Source organism: Eucalyptus grandis, chromosome 11 (assembly GCF_016545825.1).
Source record: "Eucalyptus grandis isolate ANBG69807.140 chromosome 11, ASM1654582v1, whole genome shotgun sequence".
In the NCBI taxonomy this organism is placed as follows: Eukaryota; Viridiplantae; Streptophyta; class Magnoliopsida; order Myrtales; family Myrtaceae; genus Eucalyptus; species Eucalyptus grandis.
Genome location: NC_052622.1, coordinates 35,350,749 through 35,374,343, shown reverse-complemented (window position 1 = coordinate 35,374,343; position 23,595 = coordinate 35,350,749). Strand labels below are relative to the sequence as shown.

The following is a 23,595-nucleotide window of genomic DNA, read 5'->3' as shown; positions in this document are numbered from 1 at the left end:
CTTATTACCACTTGTTCTATCTCATTTTGCAGGAAGATGTCACTCCAGTGCATGTTGTTGAGATGGTTGAGATGTTGAGAAGAGCAGAGAAGCAACCAGCAAGGAAGCCGGCCTGAAATTGGTCTCTTGATGTGAAAAAAATCGTGGGAATAGCATCTTTTCTACATATTTAGTTGTAGTAGATCAATTAGCAATGTATTGGTTCCTGCAGAGTAAGCTGTATAAGCTCCCACAACTGGCAATGGCTCATCGTCTTCAGGCCACCCGGCTATTCATCGACGCCCGAGTCAAATGGGTTCGTGATCCATTCCTCGACACTGCCGTCGAGAAGGAGAAAGACCTCAAACCTCTCTGCTCTCTCCTCCGCCACATCCTCACCTCTCCCTCCCTCTCCCTCCCACTCTCCTCTGCTTCCCTTCTCCACCTGCCCTCCTCCGCCACCACCTCCACTGCCACCTCCTTCTTCCTGAAATACCCCTCTGTCTTCACAATCTTCCAGCCCAGCCCTGGCCTCCCTCTCCATGTCAGGCTCACCCCTCCCGCCCTCTCTGTTTACCGCCAAGAGTCTGGCCTCCACCTCTCCCCGCCCCTCCGTCACTCTGCCGCCATGCGCCTTGCCAAGCTCTTGATGCTAGCTGGGTCTTCGGCTTTGCCCTTCCATATAATTAATATGTTCTGGTGGGACTTGGGCTTGCCTCCTAATTATGTCGCTGACCTCCTCTCTGATTACCCTGATTACTTCAATGTTCGCACTGTCAAGGATGAGGCCACAGGTAATGAATTGCTTGTGCTGGAGCTCATGTCATGGCGAGACGAGCTGGCTGTGTCAGCATTGCAGGAGAGGGCAAAAGATGGGTACTTTAATGGAAAACCAGGGACGCGCATCAGGTTCTCGATGAATTTCCCCAGAGGGTTCGATCTGGAGAAGAGGGTCAAGGCTTGGGTGGATCAGTGGCAGGACTCACCCTACATATCGCCTTATGAGGATGCTTTCCATCTGGCGCCTAGTGGTGATCATGCGGAGAAGTGGATGGTGGCTGTCCTCCATGAGTTGCTGTGGCTCCTCCCATCGAAGAAGACAGAGCGGGACAACTTGCTTTGCTGGGGGGAGTATATGGGTTTCGGAACACGTTTCAAGAAGGTATTGGCTCATCATCCTGGCATCTTTTACATCTCCAACAAGCTGAAGACCCAGACTGTGGTGCTCAGGGAGGCTTACAAGAAGGATTTCTTGGTGGAGCGGCATCCGCTGATGGGTATGAGGCATCGCTACATTCATCTCATGGGTAAAGCCAAGAAGTCGCAGAGGCAAATAAATTCAGCCTCTAGGACGATCAGAAAGCGAGCCATTAGCTCTCAAAAAGTTCGCCGGGTAGGGAAGGACAGCCATATACACAATGCAGATGGAAGAGAAATGACCAAAGGATTTTCAGACGGTGAATTAGGTGAAGCTAGTATATAGCAATGATGAGGTAATTGAAACGTAGATGTGGATCCTGGAAATCATGGTTTGAAGTGCTTCAACCATGAAGTACATGGCAAGGAGAATGGAGATGCTTCAGGTCCGATTTGTGTAGCAGAACTCCAGAAAAAGGGAACTGAGATCTTACGTCTTTTAGTTCAGTTGAAAGGTGAGAAGAGACTCAGGAATACCAGTTTAAACATCTGGAGGCTGGTTGACTACAAGATGGCTGGTTTGAGTTGATTTCTAAGTGGATAGCATTCTTCCATGCTAGCTTTTGTTGACAACCTCAGCCCCTCAAACTCTGCCAAGAAAGTCACAGACTAAACCAGAAGTCGAGGAGAACGAAGCTGCAGCCAACAAAGGTGTGCAGGAAGTTTTGTGTACCCTTTGAATGACGATGCTGCTGAGGTGAATCTGGAGTTTTGAGATGTCGTGAGAGACCTTGCTTTTGCTTCAACGTGGGGAAGTTGCCCATGTGCAGCCTTGGAGAATACACTAGTTAGGAAGCCCGTGCAAGGCACGTGCTCTACTCAAGTTAAAATATGCGATCTTTATCCAAACTGATGAACGCCTCTTGCATTTTTGTTACCAGTACATGCGCATATTCTATAAGATCTCATCCTTCGACAGAAGAAAAAGAGTATACAGGGCAATTTCTCAGTTAGGCCTGTCAAACGGTGTCAAACTGATGGATTGGACGGAACATGATCCGACCCAAATTAACTTTTAATGCACTATAAATTGATGTTCCATGCCCGACTCGACTCCAATCCATAATTCCCTAGCATGCTGAAAAAATAATCCATTAAAAAAAAAAGGTAAACATGAAAAGATTAACAATTAAGAAATTTATATAAAAAAAATTGACTTTAAGTTACTAGAACGCATGCCCTAGTGTTAGAAATTTGATCTAATTTTGTCTTTATAATAATGTTTTTCTTTTACTTATCTTATAAAATGAAAAAAAAAAATCCCTTACTGCACATATAATTCTGAAAAAAAAAAGAGCTAAAAGAATGTTTTCGTTTAATATGTAAGAAAGCACACCTCAACTTTGTAAACCATAACAAAAAATAATACAAAAAAAAAAAAAAAGTCAAAAACAGAAAGGAATCGTCATCTTGTTATAGATTTGCTATTGAAGACCTGCAACATCTCTTACAGCCACTGACAAGTCATTGTCGCCAGCAGATTGTTGCTGTGGCCGAGCCAAGCCAAGCCAAGCCATCGTCATGGCCGACTCATCACCAAATCATCACGAACGTCTCTCGAATTGGTCCTCACGTGTTTGTGCGTGCCCACATGTGTTTTGTATGTGCGCGTCGCGCAACAAGGTCACGACCTTGAGCTCTCGATATTTCACTTGACTACTAACTCTCAATGGTGAGGTCACCAACTCAAATCAAGAAAGAAATTTTAACCACACCTCTTGATAATTCTTTTATAAAAACCCATATCAAATGCCCTGACAAAACATAAAGAGCTCATTTTATATTAATTTATTTTATACTTTACTAACTTTTTTATTTTTCGAAGGCTTTAGGTATCAAAACCGACAACTAATGGGTTCGATTATCAACCATTCATCTAAAGATCCATATATCAAGTAAAGAATTTTTGTAAGGTCCATGCTGCGATGGAAATGGGTTGGAAATAAGTACAGTAAATGGTGGGTTGGATAGAGTCGGATCGTAAATAATTCGATCCAAATTAACCCATTCAATTCGTTTTTGACTCATTTATTTATAGTGTAAATTTCTCAACCCATGCTCGAGCTGTCTCGGGCATTCATTTTTAGCATTTTTTTTTCTCTCTATATTGTTGCCTTGGAAGAATGGACAGCTCCATGGCCTAGGTTGTCGAGTTAGTGAGGGAGCTCGAGGGTCGGATTATGGATGAGGGCGTAAAGGTGATGGTCGAAGATCGGCCTGGCCATCCACAAATCATGAAATGGATTCATACTTTGGGTTAAATTTAAACGATTTCCCTACACACCAGACACGCCCTCTGAATCGCTCTCTCCTACCCCACCAGTGGACCGCTCTCCGCCCTCCGCAACCTGGACATCCGCGGAAAACTCGAAAAGGACCTCAGCGTTGTCGGCGACGAGTTCTGTTTCGACTTCGACTACTGCTTCCCCTCGCCGCCTAGACCACCCTTCGCGACATCACCATTCTGCTGGTCTACCATACCAAGCATGAATGTGAACATGTGGTCTCGTTGATTTCCAAGGATATGAGTTGCCGCTCCCTTGAGCCCAACAGTTTAAATTCCTAATTCACGCTGATAACCCACAAAATCGTGGGTTTCTAACACCAATAAATCAGTTTCCTCGATTGCATAGAGCTTATTACTTCACTAGTGCACGTTTAATCCACTCAAGTCTTAATTTTTCAGACTCCATTTATTTTACGAAAAATAGATGATCTAGAAAAAATGTCCCTAAAAAAAAAGTCGTTTGTATTACTTATAAAAATGAATAAATGAAAAATATTTTTATTATCTATAAAAATGTTTAAACATATAATAATATCGATAATGAAAATAACTTCTATTGATTAATTATTTCAAGTGATACAAGTGATTTATCTTTAGGAAAATATTTTCCAAGTCCCTCATTTTTAATGAAACAAATGGAGTCTTAACTTGTTAATCTTTTTTTCTCCTAACTTTCATGGTTAAATTGCTTGTATAGCTTCGAACTCGTAGTAAAAGGGTCCCATATTCTCCTTCTCTTTTCCTTTTCTTGTTAATAAAGTCATTTTGCTATTCATACTCTGCACAAGAAGTTCCACTATATTCATATGGCAGGAAAAGGGTCATATTTGGTGTGCTATTTGTCATATGTCAGCTTAACATGTGACACGACTATGAATGAAAAAGTCTCTTTGAATGAAGAAAAGTCAAAAATTGGATTGCGTTGAATTCTCCTCTCTCTCTCTCTCTCTCTCTCTCTCTCTCTCTCTCTCTCTCTCTCTCTTTCATGTATTTTGACGGTCCTAACTCTACTCTCCTACATATGAATTGAGCATTAAGAATCTCAACCGTATATGGTCTTTATTAGCTTCTGTGCTGGTGTAAACAATAATTTACGCATTCGCCGTTGGTTGATTGATATGTAATGAAGTTGGATTGCGAAACTAACTTCAAGGGCACTTATGAGACGCCCATTAGAGAAAATTAAAAAAAAAAAAAAAAAAAAAAAAATCTGTGCCACTTACCCACAACATATTCCTTCTTATTAGTTTAGCTTTTCAAACAATGTCGGGCAAGGGAAAAAGTGGGAAACAGGTTTTCTGAAGTACTTATGTACAGCACGGACAACTTGATTTTACTCTTTCCAAGAACGGAACTTTCGCTTATATAACATTAATTAAACTTATACCTACTTAAATCTTAGAGTCAAAATCAATCCCTTACCCGTAAGAACTCCAACTCCACTCCTCCATCTATTCCCTCCAATTTTTCGGGCGGGCCGAGTGCAGGTAAAATTGCCGACGAGGTTGCAACCATTTCCGGGAGGACGAACCGGACCCTATTGCAGGATCTGGAAAGCTAGGAGACCCCTCGGCCGATAATTAAGCCTGCACCGCTTCTTCATCATCAGCTTTGCCTTTAATGAGCCATCCTTCCAGCTTCATTTGGTAGTAACCAAATCCCCAGCGATGGAAGCGAAACCAAAGCGAATGCTGCTGATGAACTCAGCAGCATCAGCAGCTTCTTCTTCATCTCTCTTTCTTTTCGCCTCTCGTTTGGCAAAATCTATGTGTAGTTTAATGAGAGCAATTTTATATGGCCTGCGTGAAATGTCTTGTGAGGACGTCATATGTTTATATTGATATTGCTTGGTACTATATTACATTTTAGGTGGGGTTTGGAATTTTTACTATCGCGCTGAGATTCATAGGACTTGACGAAATGGCTTTTGGAGATTTTAATTGCTAAGTTAGGGAAACCAAATAAATAAATAAATAAATAAAGTGTGAACTTTCAAGCACTAGTTTTGACTGGACCAAGTAGCTTGGTTTTAAAAGCTTTGCGCTTAAGTGGGGTCCTAAACACCCGTCAACTTTGAACTCTCTCTCTCTCTCTCTCTCTCTCTCTCTCTCTCTCTCTCTCTCTCTCTCTCTCTCTCTCTCTCAATGATAATTGGATGAAATAATATGGTCAAAGAGATATCGTCGTCTTTTCCTTAAAAGTATGTGAAAATTTTAACATTAATATAGTAGAATCAAAAGATCATGTTATTATGAGTTTATTTAATTACATTATAGATTAAAAAAAACAGCACATAAAAATAAAACTATTTTCAGTTCAATATCCTAGAAAACATCGTATCCAATAATTGAATTTGTAACTCTTTTGTGTTGTCTAATGATAATCAAAATAGGTGTTGGATTCACTTTTGTAAATTTGATATGATTTAAAGTATCTTCAATTTTTTGATTGACTAATGAAAAGATATAAAATAAGCTAAACATCGAAGTGCTTTGGACGAGTATAAGATGTCGTATGGTTTTCATGTGTATAATTAGCTTTACCTCAAGAGAATGAGTATTTTATTGTAAGTTCAGCAATTGTATGGGAGACGGGTATGTATTGAACATCAAACTTTTAAGTGCATTTTATGTGAAAGTACAAGCATTTTACCAACAAGTCTGTGTTTATTCAGCAGCTCAGATCTGACGTTGCACTTGGATGTATATTGTTACTTGGGACCACCGCGAGCTCTTTCCATCTTTGGGGAAGGAGGGACAAAGGGAGGAGGATGATGGGGGCGGTGGGGAAGCGACCTTCCTCCGACAAATATTTGAGAGGGCAAATGGCAAAATTACGTCCATGGCACGAGATAGCTTTGTGACTAAAAAAAAAAAAGTACTTTCTTGAAAAGTTTCACTTTATTTGCGTGAAAATGTGTTACATCACAATTATTTGGTAGTCATAAATCCCAAATTGTTGGGAAAATAAATAAATAAATGCAATCAATACATGAATTTCTCTACAGACTGAGATATCATTTTTCTCTGTTAGCTAGCTACCAATAAGCTCCTTTAAATTCATCCAGCAGGCATACCGATGGATATAATGACTTCATGACTGAACCGCTTGTTTGATATCGGCTGCCACGCCGAACCGAGGCAAGCCATTCGGGTACGCATTCGGAGGAGCCACCCCCACGGTGCGGCCGGCAGCGAACTTCCGCGTGCCCGTGCAGGGCGCCCCGCCACCCCCGGTGTAGGAGCACCCGTTTCCGGGGGGGCGGACCGTGCCCTTCTGTAGAGCCTGTAGGGGGAGAAGGCCTTGCCGGGCCCACGCTTCTTCGCCAAGCAACCGGCACGCCTCGTTTTGTTGCACCATCATCGACCCCATGAAGAGGAGCATGATTACAGCCATGGAACCTGACCTTGAGAACCTCATCATCATCATCATCTCTCTCTCTCTCTCTCTCTTTTCTCTGATCTCTTCTTCTCGGTGGTGGACAAAAAATGAAGATGAGAACATGAATGGGACCGTGTTCTGAGGTTGTCGGGCTATTTATAAATCAAGAAGACGCGGGTGTTTCTATGACTTCGAACATGTTAGACTGGGTTTTGGTTTAAGACTGGTCGGTAAAGAGAGATTACACGATGTTTGACTTTGAATAAAGAATGAAGAGGAAACATTAAAGTATGAAAACGAAGAATGTGAATGGGTCAAACACGTATGGAACAACAGTTAAGGCTTTGAAAGCAAACTACAAGCAAAGCCACAGCATGTCCCATGCATGATGGATTATGTCAAGGAGGCAGGGCACAAAAATATCTCTTCGTCAATTTGATGTGATGTATTGTCTCTGGCCATAGATGTTGTACGATCAAATTTTCTTCTTGCAAAAGAATTTTCATTTAAGCGATTATCTAAATTTAATCATGAACAATCCAAATCAAAGTATACTTTCACAATAAGAATTACTAAAAAATTCCTATACTTATTGCAATTATACTAATTCAATCATAAATATTTTTTTTAGAGTTTTAAACTTTTTATATTTGTGTCAATTCTGCCAATTTTGAACGAACAACATTAACATGAATGTTGGATCTGACTTCACCTTAATTGAAAGTATCAAGTGGCTTCTTTTTTTCCTCATTATTTTCTATTTTTATGAATCTCGTAAGTTGCATCCAAAGTTATAGGCTATAACAACATATCTTTCCTTGGTTGCATTTGACATTGTTATTTTTATCTAGTATTCTAACCTTAGTTCTTGTCATTTGCAATCCACGGTCACCATAAATTTTCTTCTTCAATATCTTACATTTCATTTAATTAAAATTCTAATAGTTATTTGTTGCTGTAATTTTATAAATTCACGACCAAGTACTTTTTCCTATTCTTCATTGTAAATCAATACAAAAATTGAAAATCCTATACAATATTTTTAGTCAAAATAATGATTTTATTTAAATAACATATACACATGAAGAGTTTAAAATGGGTTAATTAGATGGATATGAATTTTCATAGGTCGGATTAAATATGAAAGTATTCATTAAATGGGTCAAATTTCCTATGGATCACTAGATGTGTATTGCATGTAAATGGATCAATTGGATCGCACCATTTTCAACCCACTCAAAACCCGATCCAATACACCCATTTGACAACCTTAGTTAAATGATAAGTGTGAAATGTCTAGTGAGGACGTCCTCTATTTATTTTGAAATTGCTTAGTCCGATATTACATGTTCCATGGGTTTGGATTTTCGACAATTGTGGTGTGGAGGAGATTGAGATTCATAGAACGTAAGGTTGGAGAAGTTCAAAACCCGTCTTATACATGGAAGCTTCATTACTCTACTGATAGTCCGATACCTAATGAAATCACTAGTTATGACCGGACCGTGTAGCTTGAGCTTAAGGGTTTATCTAAGTATATTTCATAATTGCTGAGCCCACCTTTTTTTCAAAAGAAATCCAAGTGCCATGCTTAGTTACATGGATAAAACATCAATTTATCTTATCCGATATTTGGAGACACGTTTGGATTTGGATAAATCCGAATAAGTTTGACTTGATCTTTTATAACTTATCTCAACCCTCGTGGCAGGATAATTTTATCCCACCTGAATGGAAATAAGAATTTGAAAAAAGAAAATAATTTTGAGAGAGCGAGAAGTTGATAAAATCAAAGAACGCCTTTTGCCCTAGGAAAAAGCCAACGCCACCTTTGGCGTCATTGGTGGCTTATCCCCATAAGGCAACTCTGTCGTAGTCCCGAGCCCAGACGCATGGACTTCAACAACAGCAACCCAAAAAATTTGAATTGTAGTCACCGGGAATTTATGCCCAAACGGCATGACTCCACCCGCCAATGTGGACCCGCCTCCTCTGTCTCTCTCTCTCTCTCTCCCCAACAAGCCTCTGAATTGCGGTCACTATCAGTCTACGCCCGAACCGCACGACTCCATTTCCCCCAATAGACCTCTGAATCGCAGTCACCGTCAACCTATGCCCGAGCCACATGACTCCACCGGCTACTGTCAGCATGCCTCTCTCTCTCTCTCTCTCTCTCTTTCGCTCTCGGATTAAATATCATACTATACGTGAAATTTATCATTTTCCTTAAAGCTACATGAAAATTTTGACATCAATGTAATAGAATGGAAGAGTATGAGCTTACTTGAATACAAAAATAAAGATATTTTTAAGTGCAATATTTTTAAAAAAAATCATAACCAATAATTGAATTTTGTTATTACGTACTATCGAATGATGTCAAAATAACGTTGTGTTCACTTGTGTAAATATGATGTGATTTAAAATATTTTTGATTTGTTAATTGACTAATGAAAAGATGTCAAATAAACTTAACATCAAAATAGTATAGACAAGTATAGTATGGCGTAGGTTTATATATGTATACTTAGCTTTACTCCAAACCAACGTGTGTTTTACTGTAAGTTCAACAAATGTATGACAAACAGGTGATTTATTGAAAGTCGCATTTGTAAGTGTATTTTATGTGGCAGTACAAGTATTTTACTAACAGTTGTGTGATTTTTCAGCAACTACCTTGTAAAGGACGTCGTGACATCAGATCCGACATTGCACTTGGCCTATATTGTTATTGTGACCACCACAAGCTCCCTCTACCTTTGGGAAGGAAGTGAGGGAGGAGGATGGTGGTGGTGGGGATGCAACGAGAATAGCGACTGGGGAGGGAGGGAGGGAGGGAGGGAGAGATGGGTTAGATGATTTTTTTTTTTTTGGAGTAAATTTCTCAAAAAGTAGGATTATTTTGATCATTTTGGAATGGACACCCATGCAATTAACTCCTTAGTGATAAAGGGAAAATTATCCAAAAAATCATAAATCTATCATACGGCACAAATTCAATCATAAATTTTCACTTGTGTAGGAGAAGATATCTCGGACCATCCGAATTAAGAACCATCCATTCCCAAACCCTATTCAACCAATTCGTTGGTTGCAACCTTCCTCCGACAAATATTTGAGAGAGCAAATGGCAAAACTACGTCTATGGCACGATATAGCTTTGCGGCTACAAAAGCTCAAAAGAGTACTTAAAAAAAAAAAATTCACTTTCTTTATGTATGTGCGAATAGGTTACATCACAATTATTCGGAAGCCTTGAATCCCAAATTGCTGGGAAAAAAGAAAAAAAATGAAATGCTATCAATACAGTAATTTCTCTACCAGCTACTGATGAACTCCTGTGAATTTATACAGCATCAAACGATGGCATACTGATGGATATGACTTCAAGACTGAACCATTCGTTTAATATCGGTCGTCACGCCAAACCGAGGCAAGCCATTCGGGTACGCATTCGGAGGAGCCACCCCCACAGCGTGGCCGGCAGCGAAATTCCGGGTGGTCGTGCAGGGAGCTCCGCCGCCCCCCGTGTAGGAGCACCCATTTCCAGGGGGGCGGACCGGACCCTTCTGTAGACCCTGTAGGAGGAGACTGCCTTGCCGGGCCCAAGATTCTTCGCCGAGCAACCGGCATGCCTCGTTTTGTTGCACCATCATCGACCCCATGAGCATGAGGAGTAGCATGATCACAGCCATGGAACCTGACCTTGAGAACCTCATCATCATCATCTCTCTCTCTCTCTCTCTCTCTCTCTCTCTCTCTCTCTCTCTCTCTGATCTCTTGTTCTCGGTGGTGGGCAATGTTAATGAGCAAAAAAATGAAGATGAGAACGTGTATGGGACTGCGGTCTGGGGTTGGCGGGCTATTTATTAGCAAAAGAACCGGGGTATCTCTATGACTAGACTGGGCTTTGGTTATTGACCGGACGGTAGTAAGAGATTACATCTCATCTGACTTTGAAAAAGAGAAAAAGTTCAACATAAAAGTATTATGGGAACGGAGAATGTGAATGGTTCAAACACGTATAGAGGAAAAATTCAGGCTTTGAAAGCGGAATACAAAAAAGCCATAACACGTCCCATGCACAATGGAGAATGCCATTGGGGGTCGGTGGAAAGAGCGTTCTCGTTTTCAATTTGATATGTGATGCATTGTCGTCTCCGGCCATAAACAGTGTACGATCAGATTGTCTTCGAGTAAAATATTATTATTTTTCTCCTTTAAGTAAAAATCTAAATTTACCAAGCATAGTTTCCACTTAGTACGCCCGGTCTAAAGTCGAGTTTACCCACCCGTCAAAGTTTTACCATTCCTTTGGAGGTAACATATATGTTCCTCTACCAAATCCCACCTCTTAGCTTTCGGACTCACACGCACCAAATGCACTCGACCCTACTTTACTGGAGGACAGCTCATGAGAATGCCGCTGTGCATATGTTACTATTCTTTAATACAAGCTTCTCAATGTCTACATGGACTGGAGTGCTTGCAGAAGAGGGTACCATAGTTTTTTAAGCCCAAGAAGCAGTCTAAAGACACGGCTTAGCTCATCAGGCTGTTTGACCGCCAAGATTTCTCGGAATTTTCTTTTCCATTTTGTCGTCCCCAATTCAGCATAAAAGATCGTCCGCGTATGATCATTAACATAACTAATTGGGACCGATTCAATCCAGCCCGACAAGACTTTTCCCCTTTCCTAGGTTATTGTACTGTCTGCCAGATAAGAACGAGGAACAGCGGAGGCCAAACTCGTTGAATGTGTCTTTTTGAAACGAAACATGGCTGGCCCGCTGAAAATACATTCTACAGAGGGTTATAGACAACGTATGAATTTGTTCCGTCGTTGTTGTTCCTGAGGTTGATTTGACTCTCCTGTGTGCTAAAAGCATGTCAATGGTTGAGAGAGAGAGAGAGAGAGAGATCACCAAGAGTTAATCGGCATGCGTATGAGCATACAGCATCAAATTTCTACAAAAACACTTCATTGGTTACGGCAAACAACTTCGACCGTTTGTTGCTGATTTGAATAGGCTTCTGGGTCATGGGTCAAGGTGGACCTCTAGAGATAGGTTCAATACGATCACTTTTACGTGGAACTTGCTAGACAAGAAACACTAGAGAATTCTCTTTTACGATCACAACTCATCACTTGGCCCAACCTTCTAATTGGATATACTGTCTTTGACGTTAGTGCTACTCAAACATAGCGGAAATGGAATATATTAAATCAGAAACAAACGCGGAAGTACATGGTCAGGTGGGTCACATACAGAAAACTCTCTTCCTCATAATTCAAAATGATCTAAGTATATGAAGAGCTACATAAACATTGCGCTCTCTTAAGTTTTCAACAATACAATTATCCTCAGGTTTATCAAGTTCCTCAAGAGCATGAGCAACATCCACAAAAATGAAAAAGAACTTCTTTTCCAATGATATATGGACCTCAGCTCCTTTGTTCTTAAGAATGCGTGTGCTTTAGTGCTTGGTTACCTCCAGTAATTTCCACAGATTCTCACTGAATGCATGATCCCAACTTGACTCGAGATAAAGTTTAAAGTGGAACAATCTGCCAGTGCTCTTCCTCAAGGATGGTGTTCTCGTATGTATACATGTGGAGAATGTTAAGATAACTGATGTCTGTTTGTAGTAAACTCATTCATATACCATAAAAGGCCAAGCGGTCAACAAGTCATGGCTTCATTTCATCCAACTCTTTCTTGACTTCATCAAATGTAGATAGAATAGATAAACGCATGTTTGCTATCTGTACAAGTGTCTCCAATGCTGCAACAAACTATGGATTTCAGAAACATGCTATCCATAAATTAGAGTCATACACAAATAACCGTTAATATCTTTAAGTATTTCGTAGCTGGGGAAAAAAAGAAACAATGATGTAATGAAGCAGGGCTGGTACTTTTTTTTTTCTTGGTTCTTTTTGGTAAGCAAAGCTGAATTGGAACAAGTAAGAAAGGTAAATGAGCAGGAACATGGAGAGAAAAGAGAGATTCAGCACCTGTTTCAAATGAAAATTGAGCAGCTCGAAGCTTTGGAGATACTAGAGTTCCAAACACAGAGAGCGATCTGGCTCGCTCCTTCTGGACCTACAGTGTGGAACAAAATTTATAACTTCTTCCAAAGCAAATATGTGAGAATGTAATGTTGGGTTTTAATGGATCCTTTCATTCACTGACAATAAGTAATATAAACTGACCCACAGCTAATCAGAGCTTTTTTCTTTCAAGGGTAAAGCCAAACCTCATTGAGAGGATATATCACCCATATAGATATCTAGATATGAGACGCAGTACATCACATCTAACAAAGAAAAGGTGTGAATAATGATATAGATCAATTATTTACTCAATAGTAGACTCTCCCAGTTCTCACAGCCCTGACATTTCTCCCTCCATCCACAAATAGCCATAAAGGATAGCTAATATCAGAATATTAACAAGACTGCATTCATTAACAAATACATAACAGGAAACCCTGGGAAGCCAACTCCACCAAAGATAACAAGCAACTGCCTGTATCTCAAGTGCTGTGAGTGGACTGCTGCAAGATAAGCACTAGGGCAGAAAAAGAAAATCGAAAAACCAAGTAATCTCACATTGAGTCAGCCCATTAGTTTACTGAAATGAATCTGTAGAACTCACCATGTTGTTAACTACTGGTTGAGAAACTCCATCTTTCGACACTTTCTCCTGCAATTCTTCACATGGTAGGAAGGTAAATAACAGCACAACACCATTGGAGTTCAATGGCATAAGGGCTAACAATTACCCAGAATTGCTGGGGAATAACTGAGTTCACATATCCATCAGTAACATCATTGACATTTAACCAGTGCAAGCTTCCTATGCTAGCTAACATATTCTGATTGCTAAGTTCGACATATATTTCATAGACAAAAAACATATCACTACCAGAAGATGCAGCAGTGCCACGTCGTCGTATCTGTGTACCATCAGTTTTCTCCTGCATTTTTTCCTTGCCAATTTTATCTTCACTAGAGCAACATTCTTGGGTATCAACGGATGAGGCCCACTTACACAGGTGAAACAGAGGCTCTCTTGCAGTGGATTCAACTGCAGTCATCCATTCAAGAAACTTCAGTTCTATATAAAAAACCAGTATGCATGGAACTGGCCAATTGCTAGTTAAAAACATGTATTCTAAAAATGCCCCAAAAGCTACACAATTATCTAACAATTCCCTAGATTTGCTATTGAAACGTATCTCCAAACAACAAGTAGCCCACTAGTATTTCTGTTAAAGCCCACTAGGATTCACGCTAAATTGTCACTCTTACAGAGCAGATAAATGAAGAAAAGCAAGTATAAACACACACATTATGAATAATAGAGAGAGAGAGAGAGAGCTCTTACAGTCATGATGATTTGCATGCAAGTGTGTAGCAGCAGAATGGTCCTTCAGGTCCAATAGAGCACTATTGATCCGTGAAGCACCCATGGAATGTCGTGCACCAGCCAATTCAAACCACCCCTAGATATCCACAAACATGAAGGGTCAGAAATGAAGATGCATGATGACAACCATAAAGCTTACAGATAGAGATACTTGTAGATGGATAGAAATTCAACATCCAGAAGTCTGTAAAATCAAACTCTAATATAATTGGCAGATCTTTGCGTGAAAAGCCAAAAGCTACAAAAAAGTCAATACTGCAAATGCAAACTTTGAGAAACTATACATACCAAGTACGAAGTCTAGGATATACATATAAAGATACAGGTATCAATATATATATGTAGATGCATGTGGTTGATATATGAGAGAGAGAGAGAGAGATAACAGTTTACCTGGCGAAGTGTCGAGGATAAAGAATCCATGAGGATAAGATAGCTGTCCAATGAATCCAGGAATTCTAAAACATTAAGGTTCTGATTCATTGGTTCAGTGCCAACTTCTCCTCCTTCATCCTTATGCTGATTCTGACCAGCAATTTCAACACTTACTGTTGCCTCCCCTTCTCCCATGGAGCTTCCAAGGCTGTGAGCCGAAGTCTGTTGCTGAGACTCAGATAAAAACGACAAGTAATTAGGAAAGGGTCAGTAAAAGCACCTTCCGTGAGCCAACTTTTAGCATGTAATAGCCTGCTTTAGCTTTACCAATGGGAAATTCACTAGATAGCTAAAAGGGTAGGTACATTAGCTGGAGCGTTGCTGTCACGTGAACAGGAAGCAGCATATTCCAGCGGAGAATGGATGAAGAATTTTCCACCTTTTCAATTAAGCTGAACACGAAAATCTTAAAGACTCATCTTCTCATTACATGGTTCCCATTCACTTCTTCCCTGATAAGCCCTGAGCCCCACCCCGCAGGCATCGTACGCATAAATATGCAACGGCCTTGTGATAATTCAAAAGGACCCATTTGGAGGATTAACGAAATCGAAAGTTTTGCTCGTACAACATCCTCCAAGTAAACCTTTCTAAACAGACTTTGAGCAGTGTAGCTTCTACTCCAAGACAGACACAGGTGCAAAATACAAGGAACATGCACCGGCTTTCCGATCCCCGCACCGCAACAATCAGCAATCTCTCAGGAAAACAAGACTAATCATTAACCAAAGTGCAATCGAAATTCTAAAATCCATCCAAATTCAACTTCGTTCGATTCCAGTTCTCCGGTACCCGAATCCCTGGCGAGAGCCATCACGGAGGAAATTTTTAACGTCCTTCCATCAATCCCCCAGAAATTCAACGCTATCGAAACGGAAGATGCATATGTAGACCGAGAGAAACGACGATATCGAGCGCGCCGAACACGAGCGAATCCGCGAGCTAGCCAGCCGCTCTGTCACTGTGACTGAGCCGGCGCGAGATCGTGAGTCGGGAAGAGCGAGAGAGAGAGAGAGAGAGAGTACCTGATGCACGAGTGGAAGGACGGATCGGGGCGAACCGGCGGGAGGACGACGGTCGAAGCGCCGGCGACCGGCGGCGTTCGGCGGAGGAGGGAGCGAGCGATGGCGGGCGCGAGGGGAGGTGGCTCTTCCGATTTGGGGGATCTGAGAGGCATCTGCTTCCCTAGCTCAGTCAAAACGGTACCGTCCGCATCGAACGGTACGAAATTCAGTAAAGTTAAGGGTGTGCATGGAAACACTCCAAAAAGTGTTTCCGGCACACTTCTGTACGGAAAGTGTTAAAGGGACAAAAAAGGAACAGAAACGCGTTTGGTTGCGTTTTTGTTCTTTTTTTTTTTGTTCACAACAAAATAGAAACGAGAAAAAAGAAAGCAAAAAAGTTGTTTACTCCGAAAAAGAACACTTCCTGGGAGAAACAAAAGAACAAAAACGTCTCTTCTCTCTCTTCTTCTTCTCTTCTTCTTTTCTTCTTTTTTTCTTCTTTTTCTTTGGCCTGCGCCGGCCTCGGCCATGGCTGGCGGCCGGCCGTCGAGGCTCGCCTCGCCCGTCCGGCGAGGCCGGCGTCGCCGCCCCCCGCGAGGCTCGGCGTCGCCGCGCGGGGCGAGCCGGCGTCGCCCCCCGGCGAGCTCGGGCTCGCCGGATCTGGGCGGCTCGAGCTCGCCCGGCCATGGCGAGGCTCGGGCTCGCCGGATCTGGCGAGCCCGAGCTCGCCCGGCCAAGGCGAGGCTCGGCGTGGCCGCGGCGAGGCCGAGCCTCGCCTTGGGCGGGCGAGCTTGGCTCGCCCGGATCCGAGGCTCGGCCTCGCCATGGCTGGGCGAGCTCGAGCTCGCCAGTCCGGCGAGCCCGAGCCTCGCCGGGGCGCGGCGACGCTCGGCCTCGCCGGATCTGGGCGAGCCCGAGCTCGCCCGGCCAAGGCGAGGCCGAGCCTCGCCCAACCACGGCCTCGGCTCGGCCTCGCCGGTGGGCCGGCGAGCCTCGCCGTGGGCTGGGCGAGGCTGCCGCCCCGTCGGCCGGTCGCCGGAGGCGGTGGCCGCCGGAAAAAGAAAAATAAAAAGAAAGGAAAAAATAAAAAATAAAAAAAATGTTTAAAAAATTAAAAGAAACAAAAAATAATAAAATTTAACCAAACGTGTTTACATTCATTTTTATTCCCTGACAAACGTTACCAAACGCGTTCTTTTGTTCAAAAATTGTTCCCCTAACAAAACACTTTTTTTTTTACGTTCCCCAGGAACAAAAAAGCACGAAATAAATCCATGCGCACCTAATTTTCCGCGACTCTTTCGATAAATAAAAAATGGCCACGAAAAATGAAATTTTCTTGCTTGATAAGGCGAAAATACTACTTTCTTTAGAAAGTCAAGAATAATTGTTATTTTTCGACGAAAATAAGTATTTTTTAAAGAAAATTGCTACCTTCAAGAAAATTTCCTATACTCATATTTAGTAGACACGCTTTGTGGTGACAATAAACATCAAATGCAAACATTTATAATTTCATTAGCAATAAGAAAATTAGCCTATTGAGTTTTCGTAGTAAAGAATTTATGCCGATTGATACCAAAAACTTATGATGGTATTTGTAGAATTATGAGCTAGTTAAGAAAATTCATAATAAATATCAAAAATCTTGGTCACATGATTATCCCCGTAAAAAGAGCTGAATATGATTTCTATAATACTTTATTATTGTACATCATGTGACCATATGACCGCAGCCCAAAAATCCTTTTTACATGGTTTTTTTTTTTCCCCTTATTTTGGAGTATGCTTGTGTCTCCTACTAAAATAATGTGAAGGGCGAAAAAGAAAGTAATTTACCGAAAGGAGAGAGAGAGGAGAAGAAAAGGGATTGTGGGGAAAAAGCAGGTGCTGCGAAGTGATTGACCAACGGCGTGCTGACACTTAAGCACCACGTCATGAATGAAAGAAAAGAAGGAAGCGCGGACCAACCATGATCCGACACGTGGCGCGAGCGCGGGAAGGGTTTGACCAGCTCCGGTCCGCGACACTTGGCGTCAGGTGAGTGGTGATGGAACGTTATTGAATCCGTGCCCATGAATGCGTGGGGAACGATGGCATCGTGCCGCTCGTTCTCTCTCTCTCTCTGTCTTTCTTTCTTTCATCAAAACGTGTCATTCGGCCATGATCCCTCTCTCTCTCTCTCCTCGATAGTTCTCGTGCTGAACCGGACTGGTACAGACATTGGACTCACGGATCCCACTAAGCTGGTTGAAAGGGGTTGAACGAGTTAACAGCATGGCCACATGATCCAAACACCGACACTGACAAGGCCTAGCGACCCTCGCTTGCCTCGAGATTACCTATCACTACACGAACTCTTCATGGAACATGAAGACTCTATCTTATTGTCCACTTCAAATGATTTTGTGTCAAGGAGAAATTCCCGAGAAAACATGAAACGCAAAACTCACCTTCATGTGCAAATAAATACTAACTCAAGAATTTGGTTATCTATTTGAATGATTTTTCTGAGATTCTTGCTTTTGTTTCGAATGAGGAAAATTGTTTAAAAAATCTTAAATCCATTGCACATTTGTTAATTGAGTTCTAAACTATTCAACTTTACCAATTAAATCATAAATATTTTTACTTTTTGTCAATTGAATCAATTCGGCCAATTTTAACTTGAAATTGTAGACATAAACACTAATGATGCCATATAAAATAACCAACGCCGACATAGACAATTTTTAATTATATTTTAATATTTTTTCCACTTTTTTTATTATTTGTTTCTTTTCTTATTTCTTTTGCCGATGGCCATAATATTTTTTTCCTATTTTTTCTTCTTCTTTTGTCGGTGGTTGGCTAGGCCATGGTCGAGCCCAAGTGAGACTCAACGAGGCCTAGCCCGGGCTAAAGCTGGCAAGGCCAGCCCTTGCCCAAACTAGGATAGACTCATTGGGCATTGACTAGGCGAGGGCCGGCCTTGCTAGATCTAGCTTGGGCAAGTTCAACCATCACCTAGCCAAGCCTTGCCTAGCGAGGCCAACCTGCCTAGCCACCAACAAAACAAAAAAGAAAGAGAAAAAAATATTCAAAAAAATAAAATGTTATTAAAAATTATCAACGTTAGCAACATTACGTCATATAAGATAATTGGCATCTACGTCAACAAATTTTAGTCAACATTGGCTAAATGAACTTAATTGGTAAAATATGAAAAAAATTTAAGATTAGATTGATAAAATCGAAAGTTTATGACTAAATTAGCTAAAGTATAATCAATTTATGATTTTTTGGATAATTTTTCTATTTCGGATGGTCATTAATTTAACAGTTTATAAGCCTCGCCGTTACTCATACCGAAAGTGGCCCTCGCACACCCCAACTAGCGACCGTCACCACCCTATTCGGTGACGCTGGAGACCTCCTGGAGATCAAGAGCATACCACCGTGCTATACAAATCTTGACTCAATCTTGCCTGTTCTTTTATTTTTACTTTTCTTTTAAAAAAAAACTTTCTCCAATTTCCTTATTCTCCAACATAGAATTTCGGAATCTATTACTTTCAAATTTAACAGTTTGTTTGTAAATGTCACATCAGATGAATTAGAGTATGACAAATAAAAAAAATAGATAAATCGCATCAGATGCCATCTTTGCTGTTAACGACAACTCAACCGAATATTACCAAGTCAGCATTTCCTTTTCTTTTTTATTTTCACTAAAAAGAAAATTACACGTAAAAAATAGTCCAAAGATGACATTTATAATCTTATCCCTTTTTTCCCCAAGTTCCAAGAGCCTCACCTCAGGTTTTAGGATTATGGCATTCTAATTCACCCTAAAGCGATGTCAGCGTGAAAACTGGAAATCGTTTTCGTTTCTGTAGGGAAGATTTGCACCAAGAATCCTACGTATTTAGCCCAATGTGCATTCAAATTCTAAATGTTTGAATTTATAGCAATGTATAATAAAAAAAAATTATCGCAATGAGATTCTAAACATTTTTTATTGGTTGCAATTTAGTCATTTGGCGAGTTCATGGTCAAATTTTCTGACATGGCGCATCGAAACCCCATAGCACATTTTTAAAAATTTATTTTCATACATGGTACTAACGTGGCTTTATGTCAAAAAAAGAAAAAAAAGAAGAAGAAGCAAAAGTAAAAAAAAAAAAACAATAAACCGAAATAAATTAGAAAATGATGGAAAAAAACTAAAAAGAAACCGAAAATTAAACAAAGAATCATAGAGAGAGACATTGTAGTGTCCTTAAGGGTTTGGGGGTGGAAAACCTTGGCAATACCTCAGTGAGAGTCGGCTAGCCGTTGAGCGGTGGTGGTTGGTAGTGGATTGGGGTGAGGGTCGCCGAGGTCCCAAAGAGGGTTGCACATCATTTCGAGGAATTATTAATTTTTAAAAAGGATTACTATTCTTTAACTTTTTAGAAATCTTCATCAATAGTTGTGAATGACACTTTCTTTTTCAATCCTTCCAATATTAATTCCTTTGGAGCAAGGCAGAAAAATTAAAGAAATAAAATTATCCAATGTAATCTGTTCTCAATAACCATAAGATGCCCACTCAAAATGATCCTTTTACCGATGAATACTCCTTGCCATGTTAACGACTTTTATACAAAAAATATAAAATCACGCTGCATCATATTTTTTTCAATTTGGCCGTCGGAAGCACCTAATCAAAAATATTTAGGACTTGATGGCACAAATTAAAATATTTAGGATTTGATTGCATGTTTAGCCAAACGTGTAGGACAGTCGATGCAATTTCCCTTATGGGCAAAAAGTTGTGTTCCAAGAGCACACTTGAAAACCTAATCCTCTCTCTCGCACTCTCTCTCTCTCTCTCTGTGTCTCGCCATCTCCCGCGGCCAATCAAAGGAGGACAGGCCATGGCCAGCTCTTTCGCTTGGGGACTGACCAAGCTCTGTGATCTTTCTCGATGAGAAAAGAAGGTCATGCAAAAGATCCAGACAACCACACGCTTGTGGGGAACATGCGGGGTGGAGGATCAGACGTGGGGAATTGATTCGACATTTTCGCGGATCCAGTCTTTCGCTGCGAATCCAGAATCAATGGCCGCTGTCCAGAGATATGGGTTGTCTGGTGCGAAACATGATACAGTACAGGACCGAGTTGAATATCCTCCTGACCTGACAAGATAGGTCACAGAGCTCGTGTATTTTCAAAGGCGGTACCTTTTCAGTAAGTGACTAGGCACTGAACAGAGACAGCAAAGGCTCGACGCGATCTTGCCTCTTGGGATCTTGACTAGCTTCGTTTTCTTGCTCCTGCCTTGTTTTCAGGATAAAGATCAGTTGGCAGCGAAAGCATGGACGCTCATGACACCGTGATTTGCGTGGGTTTCACCTGAATTACCTACATTCACAAGAGCAGAGAGACAGGCGTATTTACTCCGAGCAACGCCTTTGCAATGTTGTAATAAGAGTTTCCCACATCTTGAGTTCACTCTATACTCAATGTCGCAAACATAGATTAGTAGAGAACAATCGCGAAGAAAATTTGCACTAAATAAGCCAATTAAAACCTGCTCTCGAACATTCCTTTCCGGTGTAGTCCTTGCGTAGGTTCGATCTGAGTGTCCCCGATGTATTTGCATCCATCTCTCTCTTCAGTTGGAAGTCAAGAACTTTATCGCCCTGAAAACCTCCATATTTTGACGCATTCTGAATGCTTAGATAATGAATTTCTCTGAGCTATATTAGGCATCTCTCTTCATTCTGAAACCAAAATTACACTCCAAGTTATAGTGTAGACCTTTAACAGCCCGTGCCATCCAAATACTTGATTGCATTAACTTTTCAGGCACCTTCAGACAAAACACAAATGTTACTAGATGCGACCCACGCAGGTAGCTTCAAAAACTTCCACACGAAATAAATAATTGTGTTCCAATTCATTAAACTCTCTAATGCTTCGACTCGATTAATCTTCATCAATGCACTCAAACTGCTCCTGCCCCCATGCATTGCGTAGGCCTCCACCTACGCAGTGGTGGGTCTAACCCCAAAGTTACTTTGAATAGGAGACATCGTGATCTAAACACATTACTAATCCCTTCGCAGCACACATGGCTGCACGTCCAAACATCTTTGCTGAATACCTGCAAATTACGTTGGAAGTAGCAATGTGATTGTGATGCATATTCGTAGCAATTCGTGAGCTTGCTGTATTTATTGACAAGAAACAAAGAATCTGATGAGACAAAAAGGTTTTTAGGAAACGTCTTGTCTCGTTTCTCTGGCTGCATTGGAAACCTCCCTCTGAGGTGTTGCAAGTCATGTATATCATTTAGAAATTTGAAATCAATTCTGCATAATCTGTCTAAGCAGCTGGTTAGGGTAGTAATTCGGAGTATGCTTCTATCTGCATGTCAAAAATTATTTGACAAGTGAAATAGTTTTACTTTGAACCTCTCTTTGAGGAAGAAGATCAGCCAAAACGAATAAAATGGTTCGACTAAACTTCAAACCAAATCCATAAATATTTCACAAGAGTACTGGCAATTAAATTATCGCTCATTTGTCTGAGAATTTTTTGACAAGTTAGAAAACAAGAGTCATTTATTTTCCTTTTTAGTTCCAGTTGCAATTTTCATCATAACATAAATTAACCAGAAAATCAAAATAAGGGGCGCTTGGATTTAATTGAAGTTCTTTTCAAGAACATAATCATATAGTGAAAGAAGAGGGTCACCCAATGCATCAAGATATCATATATATAAGTCAATAAACTCACACCTGTTGACTCCATGAAAATGGAGAGTTGTAAGGGCTCTACCTCATAAAGGCATTTCCTCATCACCACTGAACTTTTAGACAGAAAGGAGACACCAAAAATCTTGTAATTATCAAATTTGTGAAAAAGATGCATATACATGAAATTTATACATGGAGGGGTCATATGGAAGTATGGGACTCAACCCATGCTTCTCGCTTTCTCATGAATGCCCAGAACAACGCTGTACGTTAGACATTACATTAAATCACATTGAGATCTGAGGAACTTGCGTATAACAATCATTTGTTGTTGTTGCCAAAAGGATTTGGGAGACTACTCACTCACAAGATCCCTAGTCGGAGCTCCAAATCGAGACTGCAGCTCGGATCCTTGATCAACCCGATCTCCAGCTCCAATTTGCTAAGATCTCCATGCACTCCTATGATCTCATCCTTATCTAGGATGGCCTTTGCTTCTTCTTCCACTCCAGCAACACCTGTCGATCTCCTGCTTCGCTTCTTCCGCGCATCTTCACTCTCCGGTCTCGAAAACCACTAGGCAGTCCATCATTGGCTGAGATGTCAACCGACTTCTTGCGCTCCTTGTAATCAAGATCCGAGGACAACGAAGGAGGGGAAGCGCATGAGAAGGGCTTGTTCACCGAAGGAGATGATGGTGGTGCAGGTGGCAAGAGGGTAGGGTTGAGCTGAGACTGAGACTGAGAGCCCTGAGAAGAGCTAGCCACGTCAATCTTAGGGTTAGGGTTAGGAGGAGGAGGATGATGCTCAACGATCCATGAGGACAGCTGCTTCAGCCTGGCTCTCTCCCACCTGTGGACGTTCATGTGACCCCCGAGAGCTTGAGCAGATCTATATATCCCCTTGCAGAACCTGCATGTGTAGCTCTTGGGAGGCCGCAGGAGCCCATTTGAGGGCTCCTCACGAACGAAGCCCTCGCTCTTGATCTTCTTTCCCTCTTCGTCAAGGCTCACATGGGTCCTATCCATTCGCAACTCTCTCTCGATGCAAGCTTCGCCTGAGGAAAAATTAATTATGAAATTGTTAGAAAACAGTAAATTATATCCAATGCAAGAGAATGTGCGTTAAGACCAGGCCATGTTAAGAAC

General features: G+C 41.2%; 3 protein-coding genes across 13 annotated transcripts in view; 1 reads left to right on the top strand and 2 right to left on the bottom strand.

The window, feature by feature from the left end:
- LOC104426602 (protein WHAT'S THIS FACTOR 9, mitochondrial) overlaps positions 1-2,105 on the top strand; it is a 72,862-nt gene extending 70,757 nt beyond the window's left edge. For all 11 annotated transcript variants that reach the window (XM_039305463.1, XM_010039709.3, XM_039305462.1 and 8 more), the window contains one exon: positions 33-2,105. In XM_039305463.1, coding sequence (XP_039161397.1) covers positions 194-1,462 — 1,269 coding nt within the window. In that variant the 5' untranslated portion in view covers positions 33-193 and the 3' untranslated portion in view covers positions 1,463-2,105. The remainder of the gene's footprint in view (positions 1-32) is intronic.
- Positions 2,106-12,048: 9,943 nt separating this feature from the next.
- LOC104426601 (coiled-coil domain-containing protein 115) lies at positions 12,049-15,903 on the bottom strand. Its single transcript, XM_010039706.3, has 7 exons — positions 15,741-15,903; positions 14,674-14,883; positions 14,239-14,356; positions 13,777-13,938; positions 13,507-13,562; positions 12,864-12,951; positions 12,049-12,631 (listed from the first exon to the last, which is right to left on the bottom strand). Exons 2-7 carry the CDS (start codon positions 14,848-14,850, stop codon positions 12,537-12,539), a joined length of 696 nt encoding a protein of 231 aa, XP_010038008.2. The 5' UTR covers positions 14,851-14,883; positions 15,741-15,903; the 3' UTR covers positions 12,049-12,536.
- Positions 15,904-22,926: 7,023 nt separating this feature from the next.
- Positions 22,927-23,475, bottom strand: LOC120289909 (zinc finger protein 11-like). Its single transcript, XM_039305303.1, has one exon. The coding sequence runs from the start codon at positions 23,473-23,475 to the stop codon at positions 22,927-22,929; it is 549 nt and encodes a 182-aa protein (XP_039161237.1).
- Between the last annotated feature and the right edge of the window lie 120 nt (positions 23,476-23,595).

Coding starts and splice junctions, on each gene's coding strand:
- LOC120289909 (XM_039305303.1), bottom strand. CDS start 23,475: ATGGATAGGACCCATGTGAGCCTTGACGAAGAGGGAAAGAAGATCAAG.
- LOC104426601 (XM_010039706.3), bottom strand. CDS start 14,850: ATGGGAGAAGGGGAGGCAACAGTAAGTGTTGAAATTGCTGGTCAGAAT. Junction 13,939..14,238: donor GCATGCAAATCATCATGACT/GTAAGAGCTCTC, acceptor GGATGACTGCAG/TTGAATCCACTGCAAGAGAG. Junction 13,563..13,776: donor TGGCACTGCTGCATCTTCTG/GTAGTGATATGT, acceptor TACCATGTGAAG/AATTGCAGGAGAAAGTGTCG.